Consider the following 26,584-nt stretch of genomic DNA (forward strand, 5'->3'; position numbering starts at 1 on the left):
AAGAATGATATTAAAAGAATTTCTTCAACATATAAATATCAATGTTATCTATTAATCATTACTTAAAACCAAAAAGTAGTCAACCAAAAAAAAAAAAAACAAAAAAACAATCATTACCAAAAAGTAGCATTAAACTCAATTTTTGAATAATTATTATGAAAATTGGAATAATATCACTTTATATATCACATAACAAAATTATTATTTTTTACATTTCAGTCATTTTTATCTTTACAGCATTATGCTTTTCTCCCAATTTCTCTACAAAACCTACTATACAAATACAAAATACCACACAAAAACTGACATGACACAATGTACTAAAAGTATTCACCAGTCCTCTGTTAGTTAATAAGTTGTAGACAAAAAATAAAATATAAATAACTAAAGTTATGTCTATATTCATTATACAAATAAGCAATATTTTATTTATGATCAGCTTACATAAATTAAAAATTAAGCTATAAAATTATGGTTAGCAACAAAAGTTTGGTTATAAACATTCATTAAAATCATAATTACATTAATAATTACTATTATCAATGGAAAGAAGAATTTAAACACAATTTAAATACCTTTTTTGTTTAAATAATTTTCCAAAACAATTCAGCAGCCCTTGATTTAGATTACTAACAAAAACTTTTAATTACTAACAATTCTCTCATAAGTAAATTAAAATAATATTATAAGTGCTATAGTTATAAAGTAAAAATCTAGAATAGAATCTATAATAACTAATAAGGAAAATTATTAGTCTCTAATTAATAGTCTTAAAACTATTTTATTTTATTCCTTATAGCATATTATGTTTTCCTCTAATTAGAAGAAGAAAAAAAAAACATTAATATATTTGATACATGAAAGTAATTCTATTATTTTTATTATAATGTTTTTTTATTAATATACTCAACATTTCATTGATAAAAATGGAACCTAGACGAGCAGAAATAATTTTTTAACACATGAATTAGTTTCAATTTGTATTGATAATATGAAATCTCTTATAAAAGTCTTAGTAAAAATTATTTATGAATCAATTTTACAATGTCATATGAAACTGGAAAAATTAAATAGATCTTACCTAAAAATGTTAAGTCAAATGTTGATAAACAACGATCAAGCTCTGTTTTGGTCAAACTTTCGTCAGGGATGTATTTCCTTCGTGTAAATGCTTTGTACATGGAATTCAAAGACATATTATCCTTACAAGCTTTTCCACAACGCGCTGCAAAAAGAAAAATAATTTGTTTGAAACTAACACAAATTACAATCGATTCAAACCTGTCCCGTCTCGCACTAATTATAAAAAATATAATCAGTAACTTTCAAAACATTTCAGCATATCCTACCATAAAAATAATTTAAATCATTTATAAAACGTTGATGATAGTTTGATGGATTAGAACACAAAACTTATTTAGTAAATTAAACAATTAATATATTTCATAACATATCCAACAAAGACAGCAGGAATTAATCCAAACTTGTTCACTCGCTTGAGAGACAAGTCGAGGGATGATCCAAACTTCCTTCGGGAATTTTTTTATTTACGTCAACAATGCAACAATTCACTTCACTTCACTTTTTGCCAAATTTTTTAAAGAGGTCGCCTACACAACATAATGACTAAATGAGAATATCTACACTTTCAAAAGAAAGCAATATAGGCCCTTTCGGCGATCTTGGTCAAGGAAGAATGATCATTTTATCTTCATAATTTATCCCTTATGCATTTTATTTAGAATAATTCATTGCATAATGAGCAAAAATCGAATAGTTCTATTTAGAAAATAATGAAGATTAGAAGATGGCCATGTTATTTCCAAGCAGTGCAGGAAAGGAGCGTTTGAAACCGAGCTACATAGTTTAATAAACTATTTGAAATAAAAAGAAACACATTAGCATTTCGAGAATTTGACAATGGCTACAGAGTTAAAATTACTGTAGTCCGTTGATTGAATGAGAACTTTGCCCCATCACTTCAGAATGAAATGAATTTCAACATAGCTTTTTAATTTTAGAAAGGGAAGCAAAGGATATTTAATTTTTGCATGAAGGAATAGCTATTCATAAAAAAATTTTCTCGAAGAGAGATTTTTTTTTGTTGGTGAATTAGAAAAGAAATTAAGGTTATATAAATATATGAGAAAAAAGAAAGGGGCCCGCGCTGCAATGTCGTAAAAAAAGACTTCTTTAATTCAGGAAAAAAGCTGATGGACAATTGATAACAAGTAGCGAAACCCGTAAATAAGCATAAGATAAAATTATAAATTCTTTGAATTATAAAATATCAAGCTAATAGTAACAATTTATCAGGTATAATTGGTCAGATGACTACATGTTTCATTGTGCTTATTTCGTTATTAAAATATTTATAAACTCCAAAGTTTATTTTAATAATATTCTGTACAAACTTGGATCCTAGGTAGTTTGGTGTTATAACGGATAAATTAAAACAAATACATTTTCAGAAAGTTATTAAAATGCAAATAATCAAAAAGAATCATTTAAATATTAAGTCAAAAATGTGTTGAAATATGAAAACTAAATCTGCCAATTTAATAAAAGAGCTTCATAATGCGAGGTGCTAATGACGGCAAATTAGTTTTTGGCGAAGCGCAGTTGGACTTTTTGAGCAATTAGCACAAAAAGTTCAACAGCATGGTTGCAATATCTTCCTGATACTCACAACATCGAAAAACAGTGTAAAGATACCGTACAATATTTTAAGCCAATAGGAGCAGAGTAGAGACTGCTGAACATGTTGGAACAAATTTCTAAAAATCGAAAAGACCCATTCCACCACACTTAGTTCGGTTAAGAATCGAAACGTCATCTGTTAACTAATGGAAAATGATTAAATGAATATTCCATAATGGCACGAACCCATTTCGGGGAGCATGAGATTTTAGATTATAAACAGATAGATCCTGAAAAAAATTTCTTACAAATTAGAAGCAGTTAAAAAAAATTTTAACTTTAATATCGGTGTGTAATCATTAATTTCATATTTATTTCGATGGACTTTTCTCATTCACTTTTTCCTTCATTACATTCTATATAATCAAGGTGGCAATTCCTTTTTATTATTATCAAAAAAATTCATTGTGTGATGCATGAAAAAAATTAACTTTAAACTACTTGTACTTAAAAACACTTTTTCTCAAATGGTCAAAGTTCACGGGGATTTAATAATATTGTTTCAGTTTCAATGTGGGAAAATCGTAGGTTCAAATCGTCATTCCACCGAATGTTTTTCATATATGAATGCCAACTTAAATGTCTTCATCACCATTTGATTACCGTTTTAAAATAAATTGGATTTATAAAAATGCTTTATTGTTGCTTCAAAATGAGACATCAATCACTTCAAATTAAACCTACTTCCAAAACAACATAAATGTTTCTTCCCGAAAACATTGTTCTAGAAAACAACATGTTTTAAATTGTTTAAGTAATGATTTGAAGGTGTACAATTCGATGAAGTTATCTCCGATCACATTTACTGGGAATAAATTATCTTATTAGCACAAACACATTGTACATCTGTACACAGTTGCTCAATGTTCTAAACATTGCATAGTAAAAGAAAGACTATATATATTATAAAAAGAAAATATATTATGCAAATGAACCTACAAATTTTCAATCATTTATGCTTTTATTTCGTAACATAAAATTCATTCTCTCTTAAATCCTCATCCCAAAAGTATTCAAAAATTACATCGTGGAATTATTGTACAGTATCGTCAGCTAATATGAAATGTGAAAATTTTCAACAAAAATACCAAATCATAAAAAACAACCGTTTAAGAAAATTATTTTTTTTTTATTTCGGTGATTAAAATCTCTGGCGTTTTAATTAAAATTATACATGAACAATAAATGTAATATAACATACTCATTTTTGAAATAATACTTCTAAAGTCTGTTAAGAACTTTGCATCAATCTGTAAATAAAAGAAAACATTAATTAAACAAGTATTCATATATTGCATGCACGATGAATGATCGCTTAGCAAGCAACAAACCTACTTTTGTTTTTCTTAACTGATAAGGAATATTTTTTATGTTTTCTTATATTTGTTATGAACACAGGGTCTCATAATTAATGGACTTTCACCGAATGTGAAAAAATAGAATTATTCTTAAATTACTGAAAAAAATCCAATTATATTTTTTTCTGGCAAAAGTGCGATAGGTGATAGATATTACATGTTAATTGATGATATTCAAAATACTATCCTAAATTATTTTTTTTTCAGAATAGCATCATTAAATCTTTAAAAAAACTTACATTCGGTTCTATTTAGTTATTAAATATAAAATTACTTTTAAATTATAAAATTTTATTACTGTTAAACGAAATTTAAAAAAAAATTAGTCAGAGTAAAATATTACACAATAAATAAGGTTTAATTGTTAAGCATGTTAACTCGCTCAATATATCTGAAAAAATCCTTGTTAACAATTCTTGGGTTTTAAATGACATTGGCGAAACTGGTTTCTGTCTTGTTCCACATGTTCAATAATATCACTAACCAGTTAATTAAAATATAAAAGAATAAAATTCAATAAACTAACATAAAATTATCTCGATAAAATTGCCATTAAAAATCAAAGGTACAGTCAACATTCAGAGCTCAAATTTTGACTTGCAGACAAATATAAAACGCAAATTAGGAATGAAGTACCTGGAAAACCGAGTTTCAATCGGCATTTTATTTTATTTATTTATTTATTTATTTGTTGTTGTTGTAAAATTGCAAATAAAATCCTATTCTATGGCTCGTTTAAGGTCATAAACAAAAGCTAATTGAAATTGAACATGGGAAAAACCACTATATTCCACCTCTGATACGCTTACGCAGGTCAGCAGGTCATGTATAGCCACATGTCAATATCTAGTTTTTTTTTTTTTTTTTTTGAGTTTAAACAGTGTTTTTAGGAAAGACATCTTTATAAACTTAAAAATGCAAAACCCTATCTAAACATAAAATTTGATCCAAGTCGTTAGAGCCGTTTCTGAGTACACGAAATCAATATATATATATATATATATATATATATATATATATATATATATATATATATATATATATATATATATATATATATATATATATATATATATATATATATACGGCTCTAACGACTTGGATCAAATTTTATGTTTAGATAGGGTTTTGCATTTTTAAGTTTATAAAGATGTCTTTCCTAAAAACACTGTTTAAACTCAAAAAAAAAAAAAAAAAAAAAAAAAAACTAGATATTGACATGTGGCTATACATGACCTGCTGACCTGCGTAAGCGTATCAGAGGTGGAATATAGTGGGTTTTCCCATGTTCAATTTCAATTAGCTTTTGTTTATGACCTTAAACGAGCCATAGAATATATATATATATATATATATATATATATATATATATATATATATATATATATATATATATATATATACAAAAGTATTAGAATCAAGTTAATAGGAAAAAAAAACCAAATAAAAATTAAACCAAAAAAATTATTAAAAAATATTAAAAAAGAATCCGGCCTGAAGACTTTTTCAAGGGTCACCCTCAGGCAGGGATTCAAATAAAGGGATTTTTTCTGTGAGGACATACAGACATTAAGTCTAATAATGATTCCTCGTGACCCGAAAATCCCCCGAAATTATGCTCAAGAGATATACCATTTTAACAGAAAGGAAATACAAAATAACAAATTAGAAAAAAACCACAAAGTAAAAATACAATAAAAACAATAACAATAAAAACAAAAACAGCATTAAAATTAAAATTAATAAAAATAATATATATATATATATATATATATATATATATATATATATATATATATATATATATATATATATATATATATATATATATATATATATTGTTACGAATCTGTAATGCTGCTTCCCAGCATAGTTGGTTCCACCATCGGAAAGAATGTTTTACAGTCATCTGTACTGGACGGAGCCCGGTGTCGCGTCGGAGGTTCCAGAGCTTGGCGACCATTTTGCGACTGGGCGACTTTGGCGCCAAAATAGATTATAAACGAAACATCGAGAATTTTCTCGATCCGTCCAGTAGGAACCGAGATACTCCTCGAACGTTCCTGATTGGTTGAGAGGCTTCTAAGCCCCGCCTCCTGGGACCTATAAAAGGAGGAGGCCGCAGTTGCTAGGGCAGAGTAGTCGAAAGCGACGGTGAAGAACTGGTCTTCCAGGGATAAGCGGAGCAGCGCCGGAGTTAAGCTAGTGCGGAACTAAGCTGTGCGCTACTGTCTGCAGTAGAGAGTCTTGTTATATGCTGCTGTGTATGCTGTTGTATGTTGCTGTGTCTTCTGTTGTTGCTGCACGTCTCGGCTGAAGATAATCGTCTTTTGTGCTATATATAGTTGTCGTCTTTGTGCTGTCCTGTGTGTCTTCGTGTAAATAAACGTCGTTGTTTTATTTTCTACTGCCGCCTGCTGATTGAGTGTTCTCCATACCATATAACTCCCACTATCCAAACGAACCCCGGGAAATTTCGTAACTATATATATATATATATATATATATATATATATATATATATATATATATATATATATATATATATATATATATATATATATAAGAATTGTTCGTTTAAAGTTATAAGATTTCAGTAATGCAATTAAAAGACTACTAACAAAATCAATAAATAGATTTTTATTTTAGAAAAATATTCTTCCTCTATACCAATAATTGCAGAATAGAAATATACGCAGCAAAATAACGATTATAATGATAAATTATTACCTGACGACCAAAATTTCACATGGAACTCAAAAATTATGAGAACACTGAATTTACATATTCATTTACTGCTGAACTCACATGCATACATTAACACTTTTACAGATGTTGTAATCGGTTTCTTTAACGTAACCCAATTACAGATTGACAGTTATAAGAATTTAAAAAATAAATCAGTGTGATACATTATCTTTGCGCTGTGATAATTTTTACTGTAATTATCGTTGTTATGTCACATTTATCTGAAAGTAGCAATAAAAACACTCCATCAAATATGTGATTCAAGTGAACAAAAAAAAAATTATCTTTGTTACTTTTCGTCCCATAGTTCACTGTCCGATCAATGCATTAATAAAAGATAATACAAGAAGGATTTAATTCTATTTCACTGATATTCTAGATTGCTCTTATCAACGATAGAGCAAACATAAAATAATACAGATTTTTTTTTATAAATATAAAACTTATAACTAGACAGGGTTTCTCAACTTCCTGCACGTCTGAAATAAATAAAAAAAATAATCTTGTAACTAGAAAATACTTTTCAGTTATAAATAGTAACTCAGATAAACCAATTCAAGCAAGGTTACTACCTAACAATTTTAACGAACATTTATTTCAATAATATAGCTGCCATCTATTATAATTATTTTGAGTTAAGGAATTAAAACATTTAATGTATAATATTTCTACATGATATTCTAGATAGCTGTTATAAACGACTGAGCAAAGAGGAAAATAATACTGATTTTTTTTTTTTAAATTCTAGACAGGGTTTCTCAACTCCTTGCACCTTTCAAATACATAAAAAAATAATCTTGTAACTAGAAATTTTTAAAGAAAAAAATAGTAACTCAGATAAACCAATTCAAGCAAGATTAATAAGAATACCTAACAATTTTAACAAGAATTTATTTCGATAATATATCTGCCATCCATTATAATAATTTCGTGCTCAGGAATTAAAGCATTTAATGTACTAAATTTCTACATGATATTCTAGATAGCTGTAATCAACGATTGAGCAAAAACGTAAATAATACTGATTTTTTTTAAAATTCTAGACAGGGTTTCTCACCTCCTTGCACTTTTCAAATACATAAAAAAATAATCTCGTAATTAGAAAAATTTTTAAGAAAAAAAATAGATAAACCAATTTAAGCAAGGTTAATAAGAATACCTAACAATTTTAACAAGAATTTATTTCGATAATATATCTGCCATCTATTATAATAATTTCGTGCTCAGGAATTAAAGCATTTAATGTACTAAATTTCTACATGATATTCTAGATAGCTGTTATCAACGATTGAGCAAAAACGTAAATAATACTGATATTTTTAAAAAAAATTCTAGACAGGGTTTCTCAACTCCTTGCACTTTTCAAATACATAAAAAAATAATCTCGTAATTAGAAAAATTTTTAAGAAAAAAAATAGATAAACCAATTCAAGCAAGGTTAATAAAAATACCTAACAATTTTAACAAGAATTTATTTCGATAATATATCTGCCATCTATTACAATAATTTCGTGCTCAGGAATTAAAGCATTTAATGTACTAAATTTCTACATGATATTCTAGATAGCTGTTATCAACGATTGAGCAAAAACGTAAATAATACTGATTTTTTTTTAAATAATTCTAGACAGGGTTTCTCAACTCCTTGCACTTTTCAAATACATAAAAAAATAATCTCGTAATTAGAAAAATTTTTAAGAAAAAAAATAGATAAACCAATTCAAGCAAGGTTAATAAAAATACCTAACAATTTTAACAAGAATTTATTTCGATAATATATCTGCCATCTATTATAATAATTTCTTTTCAGGAATTAGAGCATTTAATGTATTATATTTCTACATGATATTCTAGATAGCTGTTATCAACAATTGAGCAAAAACGTAAATAATACTGATTTTTTTTTAAATTCTAGACAGGGTTTCTCAACTCCTTGCACTTTTGAAATACATAAAAAAATAATCTCGTAACTAGAAAATTTTTTAAGAAAAAAATAGATAAACCAATTCAAGCAAGGTTAATAAGAATACCTAACAATTTTAACAAGAATTTATTTCGATAATATACCTGCCATCTATTATAATAATTTCGTGCTCAGGAATTAAAGCATTTAATGTACTAAATTTCTACGTAATGTTCTAGACAGTTGTTATCAACGATTGAGCAAAAACGTAAATAATACTGATTTTTTTTTAAATTCTAGACACGGTTTCTCAACTTCTTGCACTTTTCAAATACATAAAAAAATAATCTCGTAACTAAAAAAATTTTTAAGAAAAAAATAGATAAACCAATTCAAGCAAGGTTAATAAAAATACCTAACAATTTTAACAAGAATTTATTTCGATAATATATCTGCCATCTATTATAATAATTTCGTGCTCAGGAATTAAAGCATTTAATGTACTAAATTTCTACGTAATGTTCTAGACAGTTGTTATCAACGATTGAGCAAAAACGTAAATAATACTGATTTTTTTTTAAATTCTAGACACGGTTTCTCAACTTCTTGCACTTTTCAAATACATAAAAAAATAATCTCGTAACTAGAAAATTTTTTAAGAAAAAAATAGATAAACCAATTCAAGCAAGGTTAATAAGAATACCTAACAATTTTAACAAGAATTTATTTCGATAATATATCTGCCATCTATTATAATAATTTCGTGCTCAGGAATTAAAGCATTTAATGTACTAAATTTCTACGTAATGTTCTAGACAGTTGTTATCAACGATTGAGCAAAAACGTAAATAATACTGATTTTTTTTTAAATTCTAGACACGGTTTCTCAACTTCTTGCACTTTTCAAATACATAAAAAAATAATCTCGTAACTAAAAAAATTTTTAAGAAAAAAATAGATAAACCAATTCAAGCAAGGTTAATAAAAATACCTAACAATTTTAACAAGAATTTATTTCGATAATATATCTGCCATCTATTATAATAATTTCGTGCTCAGGAATTAAAGCATTTAATGTACTAAATTTCTACGTAATGTTCTAGACAGTTGTTATCAACGATTGAGCAAAAACGTAAATAATACTGATTTTTTTTTAAATTCTAGACACGGTTTCTCAACTTCTTGCACTTTTCAAATACATAAAAAAATAATCTCGTAACTAAAAAAATTTTTAAGAAAAAAATAGATAAACCAATTCAAGCAAGGTTAATAAAAATACCTAACAATTTTAACAAGAATTTATTTCGATAATATATCTGCCATCCATTATAATAATTTCTTTTCAGGAATTAGAGCATTTAATGTATTATATTTCTACATAAGGTTAAATGAATTATCGCACCTTTCAAATTAAGATGATTTATACTTAGATTCCAAAACAAGAAAATTTGAAATTTAGAATCAAACTATTTATCTATATTAATAATAAAGATAAACGTGTGTGTGTCTTGGCGCTCTACGGGAGGCCAGACAGTTTGACGTACAGCTGCCAAATTTGGCACATGTATACCTTGGAGATCGGAAATGTGTACACCGGAGCGATTTTTTTGAAATATTAATAATAACTTTAATCAATTAAAAATTAAGCTCAATTTTCTGTCCTTCCGCGAAAACTTCCAAAATCATGATAGCAAGTAAATAAATTTTACACCTTTTCAAAATTTTTAAAAATTGTCCTCTTCATGATACCAATTTAATAGTTATGCGAATTTTTGGTGAATTTCAGCAAAATTTAAATATATTATTTTGCCAGATTTCCAACAATAGATTATCAACATTGTTGCCCTGAACCGCTTAAAACTGCTTTCACTGTTTCATAAACTATCTGATCGCATGATTTTTCCCATTGTTGAAAATTACAGAACAAGGTTTCTGTTTAATATCTCTGTAGTTAACGAGACAGATAAAAAAGTAAAGATACAATATCGTGAAATTTAGACGACAGATGAACAGATATTAAAGATTTTAATAGCGCTATGAAGTCATGAGATTGTCTTCATTAGAAATGTTATGCATATAATAAACAGGGTATAAATAAGAGGCAATTAAAATAACAAGGCTTTAATGAATTTGTGGAATTATTTACATGAAATAATATCTACACGATTTGAAGAAAATTATTTGGAATTTTCTTCAAATCATATAGATATAATTAATAATCGTGTAGACAGTTGGTCGCCAAAAGCAAATATTTTTAAATAAAAATGAAAGTCCATTTTGTTGAGACTAAAATTTAGAGAATTGCGAAAATCTGAATATCATGTAAATGCTTATAAAAATGCATGATTTTAGAACACTCCATGACTGTCTCAAAGAAGAAATGCCGATCTATTTCCTCAAGGCTTATTGGTCTAAGTTTATGAAAATGTTCAATGTTCTAAATTTTTAATATTCAAAACTTTGTAATTCAATCAGATTTGATTGAATATAAGAAGATAGAAACAGTTATTATTATTATTAATAAAAAGTTGGTGAGTCAAGAATATTTCGCAGAATATGATTTCTTAAGACCAAAGAACTGCACAAAATATAGATCTAATAATTTTTAAATCATATTTATTAATCGAAACAAAAAAAAATTATTATTATTTATGACATTTAAATTCTTTTGAAAGTTAAATTAAAAAGTGAATTTTATGATGAATCAGAAAATCTTTTATTAATTAATTTTTTTGAGACATTACATAAATTATGAAAATTATTCAAGTGTATACATAATATTTGCCGAACGATAACGAACTTCCACTTCACTTGAAATTTTAAAAGATCTGACAGAGAATTAGAGAGCTGGCAGTGCAAAGAACGTATTAACGCAGTACAAAAACCCTAAGACTTCTATAATAGTACGAGTTATATGACTATCAAAATTTGAAGCTTAAAAGTATTTCGATGGAGAAGCTATTTAGAGACCACGTATCATAAAATATTTAATTGAAAATTTTAGAGAGCATAATCTCAGAGAATCAGCTGGTCGCCAAAGGTTAGTAATAAATATTGATCATTCAAATATCAAAAAAGTATTGAATTTTTCTTTTTGAAATGATTCGAAAAAAATATTTCATTCATTTTTCCGACACTAATTAAATTAATAAGCTGTATTACTACTATTACACAGTCAACTATGTTAAAATTGAAATGTTTTATATTGCATCTATCTATACGACAAAACAGCAATATAGTTAAAAATCGCGTTCCTCTTTTTTTCCCCAAGAGTAAAATTATGAATTCCATCAATCAATCTAAAGCGTTCATATTATAAAATTCATATATTTCCTTGTGCACTGAAGCTTCCATTTATATTATTGGATTGCAAATATTCAAAAGTCATATTTTAATACACATATAAATTTATTAAACACTCATTGCATTTGAGGAGAAACTAGTTCTATGAAAATAATGATTGCTACGAATTTTGATGAGATATTTTATGTAAATTGCTCTTAATAGTAATTAATAATATTGCTCTTAATAGTCCATCAATAAAATATTTTTAATCTTCAAATTTTGATAAACATGTTATTGTATCATTTTAGAAGCCTAACCCTATTTCGTTCATTGTGTTATATAATCTCTATCAATATAATTTCAAAATGTGAACTTTGATTTGAAACGGTAGTGATTCAATTTCAAATAATGCAATGACATCTTTTCTGAAACTAAGCATATTCATTAACAAGAAGCGTTGTTCAGCATTGAAGTGTCGTGTATACAACAGAATAAATATCTTAATTTAAATATTCATATTTATGTTTTAGGGGATTATTCAATAAAAATTTCTATAATTCAACTAAAAAACTTAATGTATATTAAGACAAAATATTTTCATGCATGCAATTATATTACAGAAAGACCAGCAGTATATAAATCAGAAAGGATATTAAAAAAGATCCAGCATTGCTTGCTTGTGAAGTTAATTAAAAGTACAAAATTCTTAAAAAGTTTAAGGAAAAAATTATACAACATAGAAAAATAAATAGTATCTAATAAATAGTATGGAAAAATAAATAGTAAAAAGAATAGTATACCTTCATTATAAACAATGTAAGAAAACTCCAGGATAAAATATTAGTAATAATAATGAAAACGATTTCAGTTTCATTGTAATAACGAAATATATTATTTTATAATAAAATATTTTTAAATTAATTAAAAGTAGATAAAAAATATATGACAGTGAAACCAGTATCAGTAAAAAGATCATTTCAATGGTGTAGAATTTATTTTTTTTACAATATTTTAATAGTTAAAATGAAAGAAACTACAACATTTTGCTTAATTGTTTAAATTAAAATTTCAAAAAAATATTACTCTAAAATACACATTTACATCTAACCCACAAAATATATTTGTGTTAAATTCATTAATTTTAATAAAAAGAATAAATGCTCTTTCGCACCAATTAAATCAAAACTCTCTAAAAAAATGATCAAAATTCGATATTTTTTTGAAAAAAATTTCAAAAACTTGTCCATACGAAGACTTACTTCTCATTTCTAAAAGTTTAAACAAATAATTCTAAATGTTTAAATAAATAAAACATTTTTTTTATTTTATTTGTTTTGGAAATGTAAATGAAATTACGAAAGAATCGCCCTTATTTTCTTTTCCGATAGTTGTTCAGAATTTTAGAATAAGCACAGGTGCTGCTAATTACATGATTTCAATATCATATAAATAATTATAAGATTTTATAATAAAGAATATTAAGAATTTTTAATTCATTCATTTTGTTGTAACTTTTTCATTTATGCACATTTGATCCTAAAAATGAAGTCGGGGCCAACAACATATGCAATTTTTTCATGATATCAAATGTTAAGAAATAATTCTTATTCCAAAAAAAAATTGTGAAAATATTAAAAAAATAAATATTTTGCATATTTTTTTAAGTGAGAATTATTTTCGGAAATCTATTTGAATTTAGTAAACAAATAGAAAATCCTTTCTTCACATAAAATATTTATTTCAATTTTCCAATTATTCAATTTATTTACAATATCTGAGATTCTTTAATTAAATATAGTTGATTTTTTATGATTATTTAACGAAGATTAAATTACAAAAAATGAAAAGAAAACTAAAAACGCTGATGAAAAATCAAAAGTTGACAGTGAAATGTATATTTAAATTAAAACAAACGATACAATTTTGTAATTTTTGAAAATTTGAGCGCATTTTAATCATTTCTCTACTCGGACCATTGTTATTTACTAATGTTTATTAAATTAATTAATGTAATGCATTTATTACAATTTTGTGACAAACTTAATAGTTCCGCAAATGGTTATAATTGTTTATTCTTTAGCTGTTTAGTTTAAGATGCATAAAGAAAATGGAAGAATCGAAAGAGTATTCGTATAAATGGAAAATTAGAATGGAAGTTGAAGATTAATCATAACCAAATAGACCATTCAAATTTTAAAAATAAGTAAAACAAGTAGAACAGATCACTAACCATATAGTGAAAGAATCGAAAACAGTCTGCAGGAGGATAATGTTTTTTTGCCGGTTCATCATTATCTAAGTAGGTTTCACATCATTTAGGTTATCGACAAGCGTTTAATTATTTGCTTTTTTTTACCTACATTGGAGCAATTCGGATTCCATCTATGATATTTAATCAGTTGCATTAGTCTAACAGGTGAGTTATCATGAAATTTGATATGGGTATTAGATATCGACAGTTTGTGCAATCAATGTCTATGCAAGCGTTTGTTTTAAATCTTCTTTCAAATCCAGAACAGTAAAATGCATTCATTTTCAGGACATAAAAAATTGAATTAGAACGGTTTTCAAAAATATACTTTTACTAGTCTACTAAAAATAAAAAAAATTTCAGTAGACTTAAGAATACATTTATTATTATAAATATTATGAATACCTGGAATAAATTTTTTTCTGAAAATCACGCACAAATAGCGCTTTAATCAAAAGAATTTAATACATCAATTATCTGATAATTTCTGACCATCTTGCATGCAGAAATATATAAAATTTCAAAATTTTTGTTCATCGGAAATGAGAGATATAAACTTTATAAAGATAGAGCAAATCCTAAAGAAGCCTGCATAAAAGAATTTAAAAGCAAACCTATTGGAGTTTTAGAAGAAATCCACCAGTCATGTGCATTATCTATATCTGCAATCTACCTATTAATCAAATCACTGTTTAAATTTTTTGAAACGAAAGGAAGTGCAAATTGTATTTCTGATACAGAAAGAGCGAGATATATTTTTAACTGTTTAAGTGTAGACATCGTTTCAGCTACAGAAAGGCTTTTAAAATTAATTAAAGAATTTAAAGCAGTCTTGTAAGATAATTTAAATTTTTTTTATCGAAATTATGGACATAAAAATAAGGAGTTAAAATAAAATGAAATCAATTCATTGTAACTTGACGTGGTGCCAAATCAATTTAACTCTGAAATCCATAGTGCATTTCGCAAGAGAAAAATGACGCTGTATCCTGGTACACAATAAGACAACGTGATATATTAGGTAGTATGCGCAGTTATATTTTTCATGTGATTTGACTTTATTAATATTTTACATTATCTTGAAAAGTAAATAGGAATCTTATTTGAAAGTATTTATTAATTATTGCCAGATAAAAAACAAAATAAAGAAATGAGAAACATGTTGATTTGTTTATAATACTCAGTTTACTTTTTCTGATAAACTTTTGCAAAACCATTTTTAATTTCTTGATCACCCCAGAAAATAAGAAAACTAAGAAATGCAAAAATTATAAAATTAAAGTGGAAATCCGATAGAGTTAACTTTACTTGGCGTCATTGTCAAGTGGAAAAATAAGTGCTACAAATATCTAATTGCATGTTCATCTACATTATACAGCGATTTAATGCATCATGATGTCAATAAAAGATTCGAGGAGAATTTTAAAATTATATTGAAACGATAAATTTTATATAAATCTTGCTTATTTTTTTAAATTTAAAATGGCAGTACAAAAATGATTTCTGTGCAATAATATGCATTCTGTGCAAACATTAAAATTGTGATTAATTTTAATTAAAAATCTAATTGTAATTTAAAAAATTATTTCTTTAGCGAGCACTTAGAATTCAAAGAATGTGCCAAATTTGATTTTCCAGATCCAACGATTTGCTCCGTTGAGTCTTTTAAAATGATTTTTTATTACATATGTCACTAGTTATAGATAATATACTAGCCTATAAACATTATGAATTTGTTTGTGTTTTACCAGTAGTATTAAAAATGAATTAAAATAATAACAATAATAATAACTTTTTTAAATTTTGATTGTACAAACTAATTTTAAAATAATTTTTTTAACAAATTACATAGAACACTATAAATATTAAATCGCCAGCTTCTTTGAACTTTAAGCAATAACATATAGTATAAAATATAGAAATAAATATGTTATATCCAATTCTTTGATAAAATTTAACAACAAAATGCTTAAAATAAATTCTAAAGCAGAATCTGAACTATTCAAATTAACAGTATACTAAACATTATACTCAAAATAAGCAATACGTTTTAAGTGTTATTGTCACAAAAAGGTTGCTATTAAAGTTTTGTGTCGAGTTCATGATAAGTGAAAGAATGATTAATATCTAAGCAATTCGAAATGACTTTTTTCAAAAATGGTAACGGCTGAAACTATTAAATTAATTCATAGAAGAAACGATAAGAAGTATTTACCGAAAAAGAAATTATCGGGTGAAATCCACGGCCATTCTGATGTTTGAATGAATTTCATTGAAAGTCTTTATCTTATTTCTTTCTTGCTGCGATGATAATTCTACAATATTTTCCCATGGATATAATCTAATATTACATAATATTTTATTGTTTGGAGAAGAAAATTCTTGAATCAATGGTTGGTTGGTTGGTTGATTGGATTTTTATGGCGCAAGAGCCATGTTTGGCTATGCTGCGCCAAGCTTATGGTAAATAAACACTATACTGCGCTAGACGTTTGGTATTCAAAAAACATGTCAAGTACAATTCAGACATACAATTTAAAATTACAAATTCTCGTGATAAAATGAAAAACAAATAAGGAATAGTATCAGTATTCTTACAAATGCAAATTATATCCCAGAAAGTGAATATTATACTAGCGCAAGATATATCCCAGAAAGGGAAAATTTTCCAAAAATGTTAAAACATTAAAATATCAATGAAAATTAAAACGTGAGAATGCAAATCTCATAACATTAAAACATATGCAATATACTTCAAAAACAAGTTAAAAAATTCATTGTAATCTCTTTATTCGATGTTTCTTTAAGTATTTGTTACGAATAGGTGTATTTGAAGATTCATTGTAGAATTTTTTAAGATCAACCAATTGAACCGTACATTTTTGGGGACTTTGTCTAAAAACAGTTTCATTAACTGCAGTGAAATCGGTAGAAGGTTCCGGAGCAGGTGGGGTTTCATCGATTGTTTCGTGAGGGTTGTATTCAATAGTATTATCCGATTCTATTTCAGTGTCAGTATTTTGATTGAGCTTATCTGTGCACATGGTTTCAAACACGGAGTTGGTTTCATCCATTTTATCAGCTGATTTGGAATTTATGGTCTGCGAAGAGCTAAAATTAGAGGTTGGCATAGATTGGGAGACTTGTCGAGGTGAAGTCTTCCAGAATTTAGAATTCGATATATTTTCAGAATTGTGATCTTTTTTATATTTTTTCTTATATGTAACAGTTTTAAATTTATTCAAGTCCTGTGGTATTTCACCGGATGGGACATTACTAGTTTCGCCAGTTGGCTGAGGAACATCAGTTCCAAAAACTGCTGGATCAAATGCAAGTTTCGAAAGGTTTGTTTCTTTGCAAACTGGAGACATTTTACTTTCCGTTTTTTCAGTTCTCACTTCATATTTTGATTTTCCTTTTTTCTTAAGATTCTTTGCAGTTCGTGAAGGAAGGTGTTGAGCAATAACGGGAGTACATGAATTAGTATCTGGCTGTGATTTATTAGTTGTGAAAGGTTGTAACTTTGTAAGTGGAGGACAAACAACTCGAGTTAATTTTTCATCTGTCTGAGTACAACCAGAAATAGTATTTTTGACTACTCGTGAGTAGGGTAATGAAGCTGATGTATTGGAAGGTTGGGGATACACAAGTTTCCTTGCCTCAGAATATGATAAATTTTTAGTTACTTTTAACTCTTGAATTTTTTTTTCCATTTTCCACTTATCGCAATCCTTGGAATCTGAGGTGTGGGGTTTATCACAATTAACACATTTGGGATCTGCATTGCATTCTGTACTCGAATGTCCGAATGATGCACAGCGGGAACAAGTCTGTTTACCGCGACAAGCATTTTTCGAATGGCCGAACCTCTGACAGTTAAAGCATCTCAAAGGAGTTGGAATATAAGGGCGAACCTTATATCGTGCATAACCAGCAAGAATAGTTTTCGGAAGCTGTGGAGTACAAAAAGTTAAGATTATGTGCTTCGTTGGAATTAATTGACCATTACGCTTTATTTTTATTCGGCGGGCTTCACAAACTTTTTGGCTTTTTAGCTCAGTTACAAGTTCAGACTCTGAAACAGATTCGAGGTCAAGTTCGGAAATAACACCACGGCAATAGTTCAATGATTTATGAGCATATGTTTTCACAGGAAATTCTCCTAAATACTTCAAATTTTTAAGAACAGATATTTGTGATTTTGTGGCTGCTTCAATCAATAAATCTCCAGATTTAAGTTTCTTAGTATTTTTGACTTCTCCAATGGTTGAGGCAATAAGTTTCTGAATGAGAAAAGGCGAGACTTTATGGAAGGTTTTGTCAGTATGTAAGATGATAAAAGGAGTATTTTCAGTAATTGAATATCCGGACAAAGACGTTTCGAAAAGACCCATGCAAAGTGCAATTCATATTCGGGTTTCGACGGCACCGCCCACCACGGAGCCCAACAAGGGAAGGCAGCCACCGGCTCTAGGCATCCCCAGCCTCGGCGCTTACCTTGATGCTAATCGGAACCTATACGCTAAGGGCCACTTCCAGGAACGTCTACCACCCTTAACGCAGAGCCCCAGAAGGTGACCCCTTCGCTTGATCCCTAGCAAACTAACCACTCTGGTGGTTAGCTACCGACCGAATTGATACACTGGAGACCAACAGTGCACCACCCGTCTAATGGGTTGCCACGCACGGTCAACACGTGGGGTTTTTGGCTGTCCATGAGAAGCAAGAAACAAACAGAGCGGCGCCAACTTCTCATGGAGAGCTCCCTCGCTTGCCGTCGAGGGATGGAAGGATCAAGCAAATAGCAGAAGGCGTAGAGGAGAGTAAGTATGAAGGGAGTAAAGATCCCTGGGTACCTCGGGATTGGGACACCAGTACTCACCTATAGTAGGAGAGCCCCTGAGGGGCCTTGAATCAAAATAATGGAATTAGAAATTAATTGCCAAATACAGAGCGTTTTGAGAACAATAATATCAGACTTGTTACCGGGTGACCCTCAAAATAGGTAGAAAATGTATTTGAAAAATCAGCGGCGGTTGTACGTTGAAAAAATAAGTTTTTAAAACATAATCCATACAAAAATAACTAAATAAGAAACAAATTTGTTTTTATGGAAGACGTAATATCTGTAAAATTGTAAACTATTAATTGCATTTAAAAAAAATCTACTTTTGTCTATATCTAAAGCTTGTAGATTCTATTGTCCATTCAACTTCATTAATATTTTTGTCAATGAAAATACTATTGATAATTTATGATAATATTTTGTTCAATAGGTATCATCAAATACAGTTTGTATTCAAATTTTCAACATTCCAAACTTTTTCCAGTGCGAAACTTTCAATAGTAGTTGATTTAAATTAACATATAATATATTTAAATTCATCATTAAAAGTCAAAAGAAATTTTCCTTTTCAAATAACTAATACAGTATTAAAATTTCCTTCTGAAAGAGAAAAACTACAGCGGCACTTGTTTTTATGCAGCATCCATTTCCTCTAATTGCCATGCGCTGAAACAGTGCGTGAACTTTTTTTCTATTATGATTATCGAAAAGATGAATGTAATTCGAAGATCCCTTTTTAATATTAAAATTCCTCTCAATTAAAACTATTGGGAAATAAATATAGAAAGTAATTTAACACAGAATTCTAGATATTAAACAAGATGATACATATATATTTTTTAAAAATAATGTGTGTCTCAAAATTAACGCAAGATTTGAATTTGCTACTTTTCGTGAAGTACAGTGTTGGCAACCTTATTAAAAAACCATTTCACAGTTGATAATTTAAGGTTAGTAAAAATGGAGCGTTACACGATGGAACAACGTATTTTCATTGTTGAACAATATTTCAAAAAGAATGAGTCTGGCAACCACAGATCGAAATTTGAAAATTGACCTCCTAGATCGTGTGATTTAACACCATTGGGTTTCTTTTTATGGGGTTATTTGAAGTCAAAGGTCTATGACAACAAGCTGGCAAGCACACGTGCATTAAAGGAAAAAATTCAACGCTGCATCAACGAAATTCAGCCACATTTATGCAAAATGGTCATGGAAAATTTCGACAAAAGAGTGCATATGTGCCAACAAAGCCATGGAGTCCATTTTCCCGATATGTTATACCATACATAACTCTATCGTGTGTGCTTTACTATTCAAAAAAAATATATATAACAGTTTGATGGAAAAAAAAACTATGCTTTATACTTAATTCAAATCTTGCGTTAATACGTTGTTTTATCGTATAACGCTCTATTTTTACTAAACCTAAACTCTCAGCTATCAAATGGTTTTTTTAATAGAGTTACCAACACTTTACTGCACAAACGGTTGGACATTCAAATCTTGCCTGAATTTTGGGACGCCCTTTATCAGTAGCGGAAAATGACTTTTTTCTCCACCTTTTTGCTTTTCATAGAAATAGGTGGAGAAACCTACAAAATCATCTAGGCGGAAAAACTGCAATAGACGTTGCTATTGTAGCTTCCAGATTCCAATGTATCATAATTAAAAAAAAAAAAAAAACTGCATAATTTTATGGGTATTAATTTTGTATTTATACAGTGATAATGTTGGGAACCTGGCGAATTAATTAAGATTAACCTCGCATGTAAATTGCTTGATATGTCATTTGATGAAAAAACACACACACACATTTAAAATGCTCTCCAATTAATATACTGATACCGAAATTCGGAAGGTAACTCTCACTATGAAAGAATTTACAAAATTTTAATTAAAAATTAATAGAAATTTGGATATTTTTTTCTTCAAAATATTATTTTCTTCAAACCAATTTACACTATCTTAAAAATTAGCTTTTTAGTGATACCAATTTTTTGTAAATATGTTTTAGCAATTTTAATAAATTTTTGAAAATAGCTTTTGTATTAATTTTATATCAATATTCTTTTTATTACTACGTTTAGACGCTCCCACGCGGCAAAGACATTAAACTCATTATGTGAATTTTATCGTTGCCATAATTAAAAGTATAATTTTCAAAAAACATAAAGACAGAACCTAAATAATCTTAAATTTTATGTTATGATTGTTAGGTTTACAGATTAGAATATTTTTCCCAGCACGCTATTGATATAGTGACTAAACACTATATCAATATAAGGTTTGCCCACTATCTTATATTTGATTTTGTTTTTTAATATTTTATGCATTGTCTTATTCATTAATGAAATAATACTTTCCAAAAATAATACTATATAATTTTTGTACAACATGTAATTTTATCCTAATAATATTTAATTTATTTTTAGTTTTCACAATTTTTTTTTAATGAATGGCGAATTTCTTAGAAAAATTTGGAATCTCAAATAATAATTCTTTTATTTTATTATTTCAAAGAAAAAAATTGGAAGTCTTATGAGATAATTACATGATTATCAATAATTTTTATTCTTATTCCATATATAGAATAAATCCATTAGTGTCATCGCATAATAAACATTATTACATAACAATAATTAAAATAATTCCTTCGAAGTTCCATAAATAGATTCTGTATCGATTCGCGGGTGATTTTTCAAGGTCTGTCGATGTCGATTTTTTATGAGAGTTAAAGCGAAAACAGGTTATTGCGTGCCAATATCAGTGTCTTTGGCATGGCATAAATTATAGATTGCTGCTCAGATTTGCATTGTATTTTGTAATATTTATTACAGAGAGTATAACTTTCTGAAAAATATTGTATAGTTTGTGCAGTAAACATACGCAAGAATTTATTTGTATTTGGGGAATTTAGAACGTTAAGTTCAGAAGAAATCACGAGGTCAATATAGTTGATGGGTGCACGTTTTTATCTTATATACTTCTTATAAAAAAAGTGTTCACTCCCGAATATTGTTTCTTCGTATAAATATCACCTAAAAGTAGCTCCTTAACATAAACAGTAGCTCCTCTCGAATATTAACATTTATTCCGTAATTAAAGATTCTATTGTTGTAATTTTATTATAAAGATCTTTAAATATTGAACATTTAATTATAGTGTTGATTTAATTAAAAATATAGTAGAATTATATGTAAGAATCAAACATGTAATATCTCTAATACAAAATTCAAAAAATAAAATTATCCTTTAAGATCTCGCTTAAAGAAGAACTATTCGGTTTAATGAATTTCTTATCTGACTGACAATTATTCCCGATTAAAAAATAAAATTTGTTCTTTTTAATAAAGCCTGATATACTTATTGATTTAAAATGTCATCACGGATTCGTGTATAATAAATTAGAGAAGTTCTTTTAAAATAGTTTAAAAAACAAGGTTTCATTTTATTCACAATAAAAATTAATTTCCACGAGCGGGAGCAACTAAAAAGGGTTAGATAATAAATAAAAGTGGAAAATGTTGGAAATGTTTGAATTAAAAAAATAATAGAATATTCATAATTTGATTAATCTCATATTAAAGATAAATCAGTCAAGTTTTATTATTTTCTAAATTTTCGAGAAATTAAAAAAAAGAGTTATTTTTTTTTTTATTTAATATACATTCACTAAAGGTTAACTCTATTCAGGTCGAGTTTTGAGCAAACAAAGTTTATTTTATGTTAAGAACTATTTCGAATTATGAAATAAAATTTAACATCTACATCGAAAAAGATATGCGAAATCGAAGTACTCTAAAAAAATTCAGTTTCTGCAATAGAAAAATTTCAAGAAGTAATTAATTAACTATATTGATTAATTATGTTAATTAATTACCTATATCGAGCGATATTAAGTAACTAACGATTAACAATGCAAATTATTCAACCGTTTTGAGCAGTATTAATTACTATGTTAATGCTAATTAATTTAATTAACTGTAAGTCATTCAGTTAATCAGTGTATGTCGATTAGAACTAATATATAACCTCGAATCCCTTTCATCGGTTCTAATTTTATGATAATGCAATTCTAAAAACGTTACGAAGGGGTCCTATTTTCAAGGTATCACATGGTACCTTAGTAATTCTTAATTTGTTTAACTAATGTTAGCTTAAACATTTTTTTATGAGAGTACACAGATTCTCATAATTAAGCTTTAAAAAAGGAAATCTTTTTTTTCTCATCCCTAATATTTTATTTCAAAAAGATCAAGTCGGTGAACTTGAAGTTAACGTTTTAAGTTAAGGATGATTTATTTTGAAGCAAATTAATCATTCACATGGGATACATCGTGGCCTCACTGACATCACGTTATTATCACGCTGTGCCTAAATTAAGAATGATGATAACTAAACAGGAAGTAAGAGTATCCAATTACCTAACCTAATCGTATTTTAAAAACAGTAAAATTAAAAATTAAATACACGATTATCAGTTCGTTGTGTCATATATACGCGAATAAGCGAGGAAAATGGATATTTTTTTCCTCTATGCCTTCATTAATAGGTATAATTATTTTTTATTGCACAATTACGATAAAAGAAATGTATTTTAGCATGTTTAAATTTTTAAACTGAAGCTACTTTTATATAATTTTTAAAATATTAGCAAAAATTAATGGTGAATTTTATTATTTTGCCATTAATGTATTAACATATACATATATCCATGAAATTTCTCAATTTAAACAAATGCATGTGGCGATATAAAAAAAATACAAAATATATATAAGTTAAACAACAAATTTACGCTGCATAAATAACACGTTACATTACATACCGGTTACATTGATTTAATGAAACAATTGCAAATCAAATTTTCCTAAACGAATCGAGGTAGCGCATTCAAATATTAAGAATTTCATTGGATTAAATAAAATTACCTTTTCAGTACAATTATAATAAAAAACAAAGCTCATTATAAGCTATTAAGTACATGTACTGTTTAATAACAAATTTTTAGGAGGCAGAAATCGTGAATGTTTCGGAAATTATTTATATTACATACCTCAGTATTTTTGCATATTTAAATACACTTTTACATTCAATTTCAATTAATATCTTTATATTTTATTAATTGGAACTAACTGCTAACTATAGAACAAAGCAGAATAGGCAGATGCTAATAAAATTAAGATGGAACCTATGAATAATAAAGTTGCTCGAAGAAAAATAATAATTTTATATAATACATTTAAATATCAGATTTTTAATAGCATTTTTTTCATGACAGCCAATATTCCAAATAATCAAAATTATAATTAAAAAAAATACTTACATATTAGTGAAATAATTAATTTACACTTAGGAAATAAACCGCCTTCGAAACATACAAACTTTTCTTTTAATTAAATATTGATTAAAAAGTTTTCAATAAGAACATCGTTTAAGAACACATGTTATCGAACGGTAGAAATCTGCTACATCCGAACGTCATCTAAAAATCCGCCCCAGCTACGATTTCAACACGAATTCTGCTAAGTGAAGAAACAAACAATACGAAGAGCGCATATTTTCGAGCAATGGTGATTTCAGATTCATCTCGTGACGCTGCGTCAGAGTTATGTTATAATAGAAAAAGCAGAGCAAGAAAAAAAAAAGTTTTATCAGCTGGCGCGAAACAGAAAACTTTCGCTTCGTTCGAATTAATAGCAGGTTTTTAGCTCAAGTTCGTTTTAACATCTTTTCGCTCATCACTATGCTGCTAGCTGGCAAGTTTTTTAGATATAACACAGGCTCTTAACCTACTTCTCAAGGTTATCCAAAGTTTTAAAAAAACAGCAGCTGGTTCAAGGCAGTTTGAAAAAAAAATGAATAAAAAACTTATATTAATGGAATATCAATGAAATTAAAAGATTCGACGGCGGACTGATGTGTTTACTTCAAAAGGAGTTGACATTGAAAATTCACGTGATATCAATGGTCAAACTTATATCTTCAAGTTGCTGATTCCATGTCTGATAGCACGTGATTATAGTGACTGATCGAGCAGAAGCTTGTTTGTCAATATACCAAGTAACTTTAAATATTTAACAAACAGAATGAAATGAATTTGCTCATCATCGTAGAACATCTGGTTTTCATCGCTGAAATTTTACAAGGCATGCAATTTTATCTGACAGAGTTGAAAAGCTTTCCACAGTAGCATCATTCTGTTTAAATTTCTTCAAGTATTAAATATAATAGTTATATAATGGGATAGATATGTAGAAGCTATATCTTTATATTATTATCTTTGTTTTCGCACGTTTGATATAGCTGTACAGTACGTTATGTCTTCCATCCTATGGACGCTGTGATATTATTTTTATGCTTATGTGTGCTACAGCTCTCTCTATGTTCAATATTTTTCAACTTAGTCTCCTGAACCCAGAATTGGTTTGCTAACTATTTAATTTAAATATATTATTTTAAGTAAATGAACTATAATGTATACCCTTATTTACTGTTCATATTCTGGCGATGATTCTAAGCCTTTCAATAAATAAATAATGGTTTTCTCACGACGAAAGGGTGTAAGACTTTTCGGGTAGGCAGGTAATCCTGGGGTAGATGAAGACCAATAATACTGAAATAATTTTTGCTCCAACAATGTAAGATAAATATAAGCAAACTAATTATTAACTTTCTTTTGACAGTCTTTAACTGACGCAACTTAAAATAATACTGAGTATGCTTATGATATTATACAATATATTAATATATTACATAACATCATTAAATATTTATGTTATTTACAAAAGAATGCTTGATAGATATGAAAAGTTTGCATAATGTGAACTTATCTTCAGGGTTAAATGTTAATCTAAATAAAATGTAATTTATCTTTATGAAAAGAAATCACTCCTGGAAAATCCAGAACTTATCATATTCGTATTGTGTTAATATCGAAAATAAGCATTGCAAAGGTTTCTACACGAAAAAAAAAAAAAAAAAAAAGATAGAGGAGATTTGCAAGACAGAAAACGTTAATTTTATCAACTTGCTTTTTTTTATCGTGTATTTTTCGAAATAAATTCTATGTTTATATTTTGTTTTGGTGTTGTTAATGCTAAAGCCCATGGCCTACATACTCAGCTTGTTTATTTAGTTCGCGTTAACCTTTAAATTTAATCTATATCATGTAGACTGTTGCTCAAGCAGTATTTGCAACATCTTAATGTTATTTTCACAAGACGTTGATATTTTATATTTTTATTCTAGAAGGTCATCAGCAGCTAAGAAAGACTTAAAAAGCGAGATTGGATTGAGATATTTGTCATTATGAATTATGCTTGTTTAGTTTTGTGCGAATATCTGTACTAAATATTGCAAAATGATGTTGTAGTGAACGCTTATAAGCTAGTTAACAGCTACGCTACCCGAGCAATTGCTTTTATATCGTGGTCATGTTAGTGGGCTGTGAACCACAAGGTCCCAGGCTCTATCCTCGCTCATACCAATCC

The 26,584-nt window shown here is 27.7% G+C and overlaps 1 protein-coding gene across 4 annotated transcripts in view; it reads right to left on the bottom strand.

Moving 5' to 3' along the window:
* Nucleotides 1-24,779, bottom strand: part of LOC129981059 (high affinity cationic amino acid transporter 1-like) — a 43,753-nt gene extending 18,974 nt beyond the window's left edge. The window contains exons 1-3 of one of the 4 annotated variants that reach the window (XM_056091690.1): nucleotides 14,225-14,243; nucleotides 3,902-3,950; nucleotides 1,082-1,225 (exon numbers count right to left, since the gene is read on the bottom strand). In XM_056091690.1, coding sequence (XP_055947665.1) covers nucleotides 1,082-1,225; nucleotides 3,902-3,950; nucleotides 14,225-14,227 — 196 coding nt within the window. In that variant the 5' untranslated portion in view covers nucleotides 14,228-14,243. Of the gene's footprint in view, nucleotides 1-1,081; nucleotides 1,226-1,349; nucleotides 1,519-3,901; nucleotides 3,951-14,224; nucleotides 14,244-24,417 lie in introns of those variants that run through there. The other 3 variants (XM_056091691.1, XM_056091693.1, XM_056091692.1) reach the window with 3 other exon arrangements.
* Nucleotides 24,780-26,584: the final 1,805 nt, after the last annotated feature.

Source organism: Argiope bruennichi, chromosome 8, assembly GCF_947563725.1.
Source record: "Argiope bruennichi chromosome 8, qqArgBrue1.1, whole genome shotgun sequence".
NCBI lineage: Eukaryota > Metazoa > Arthropoda > Arachnida > Araneae > Araneidae > Argiope > Argiope bruennichi.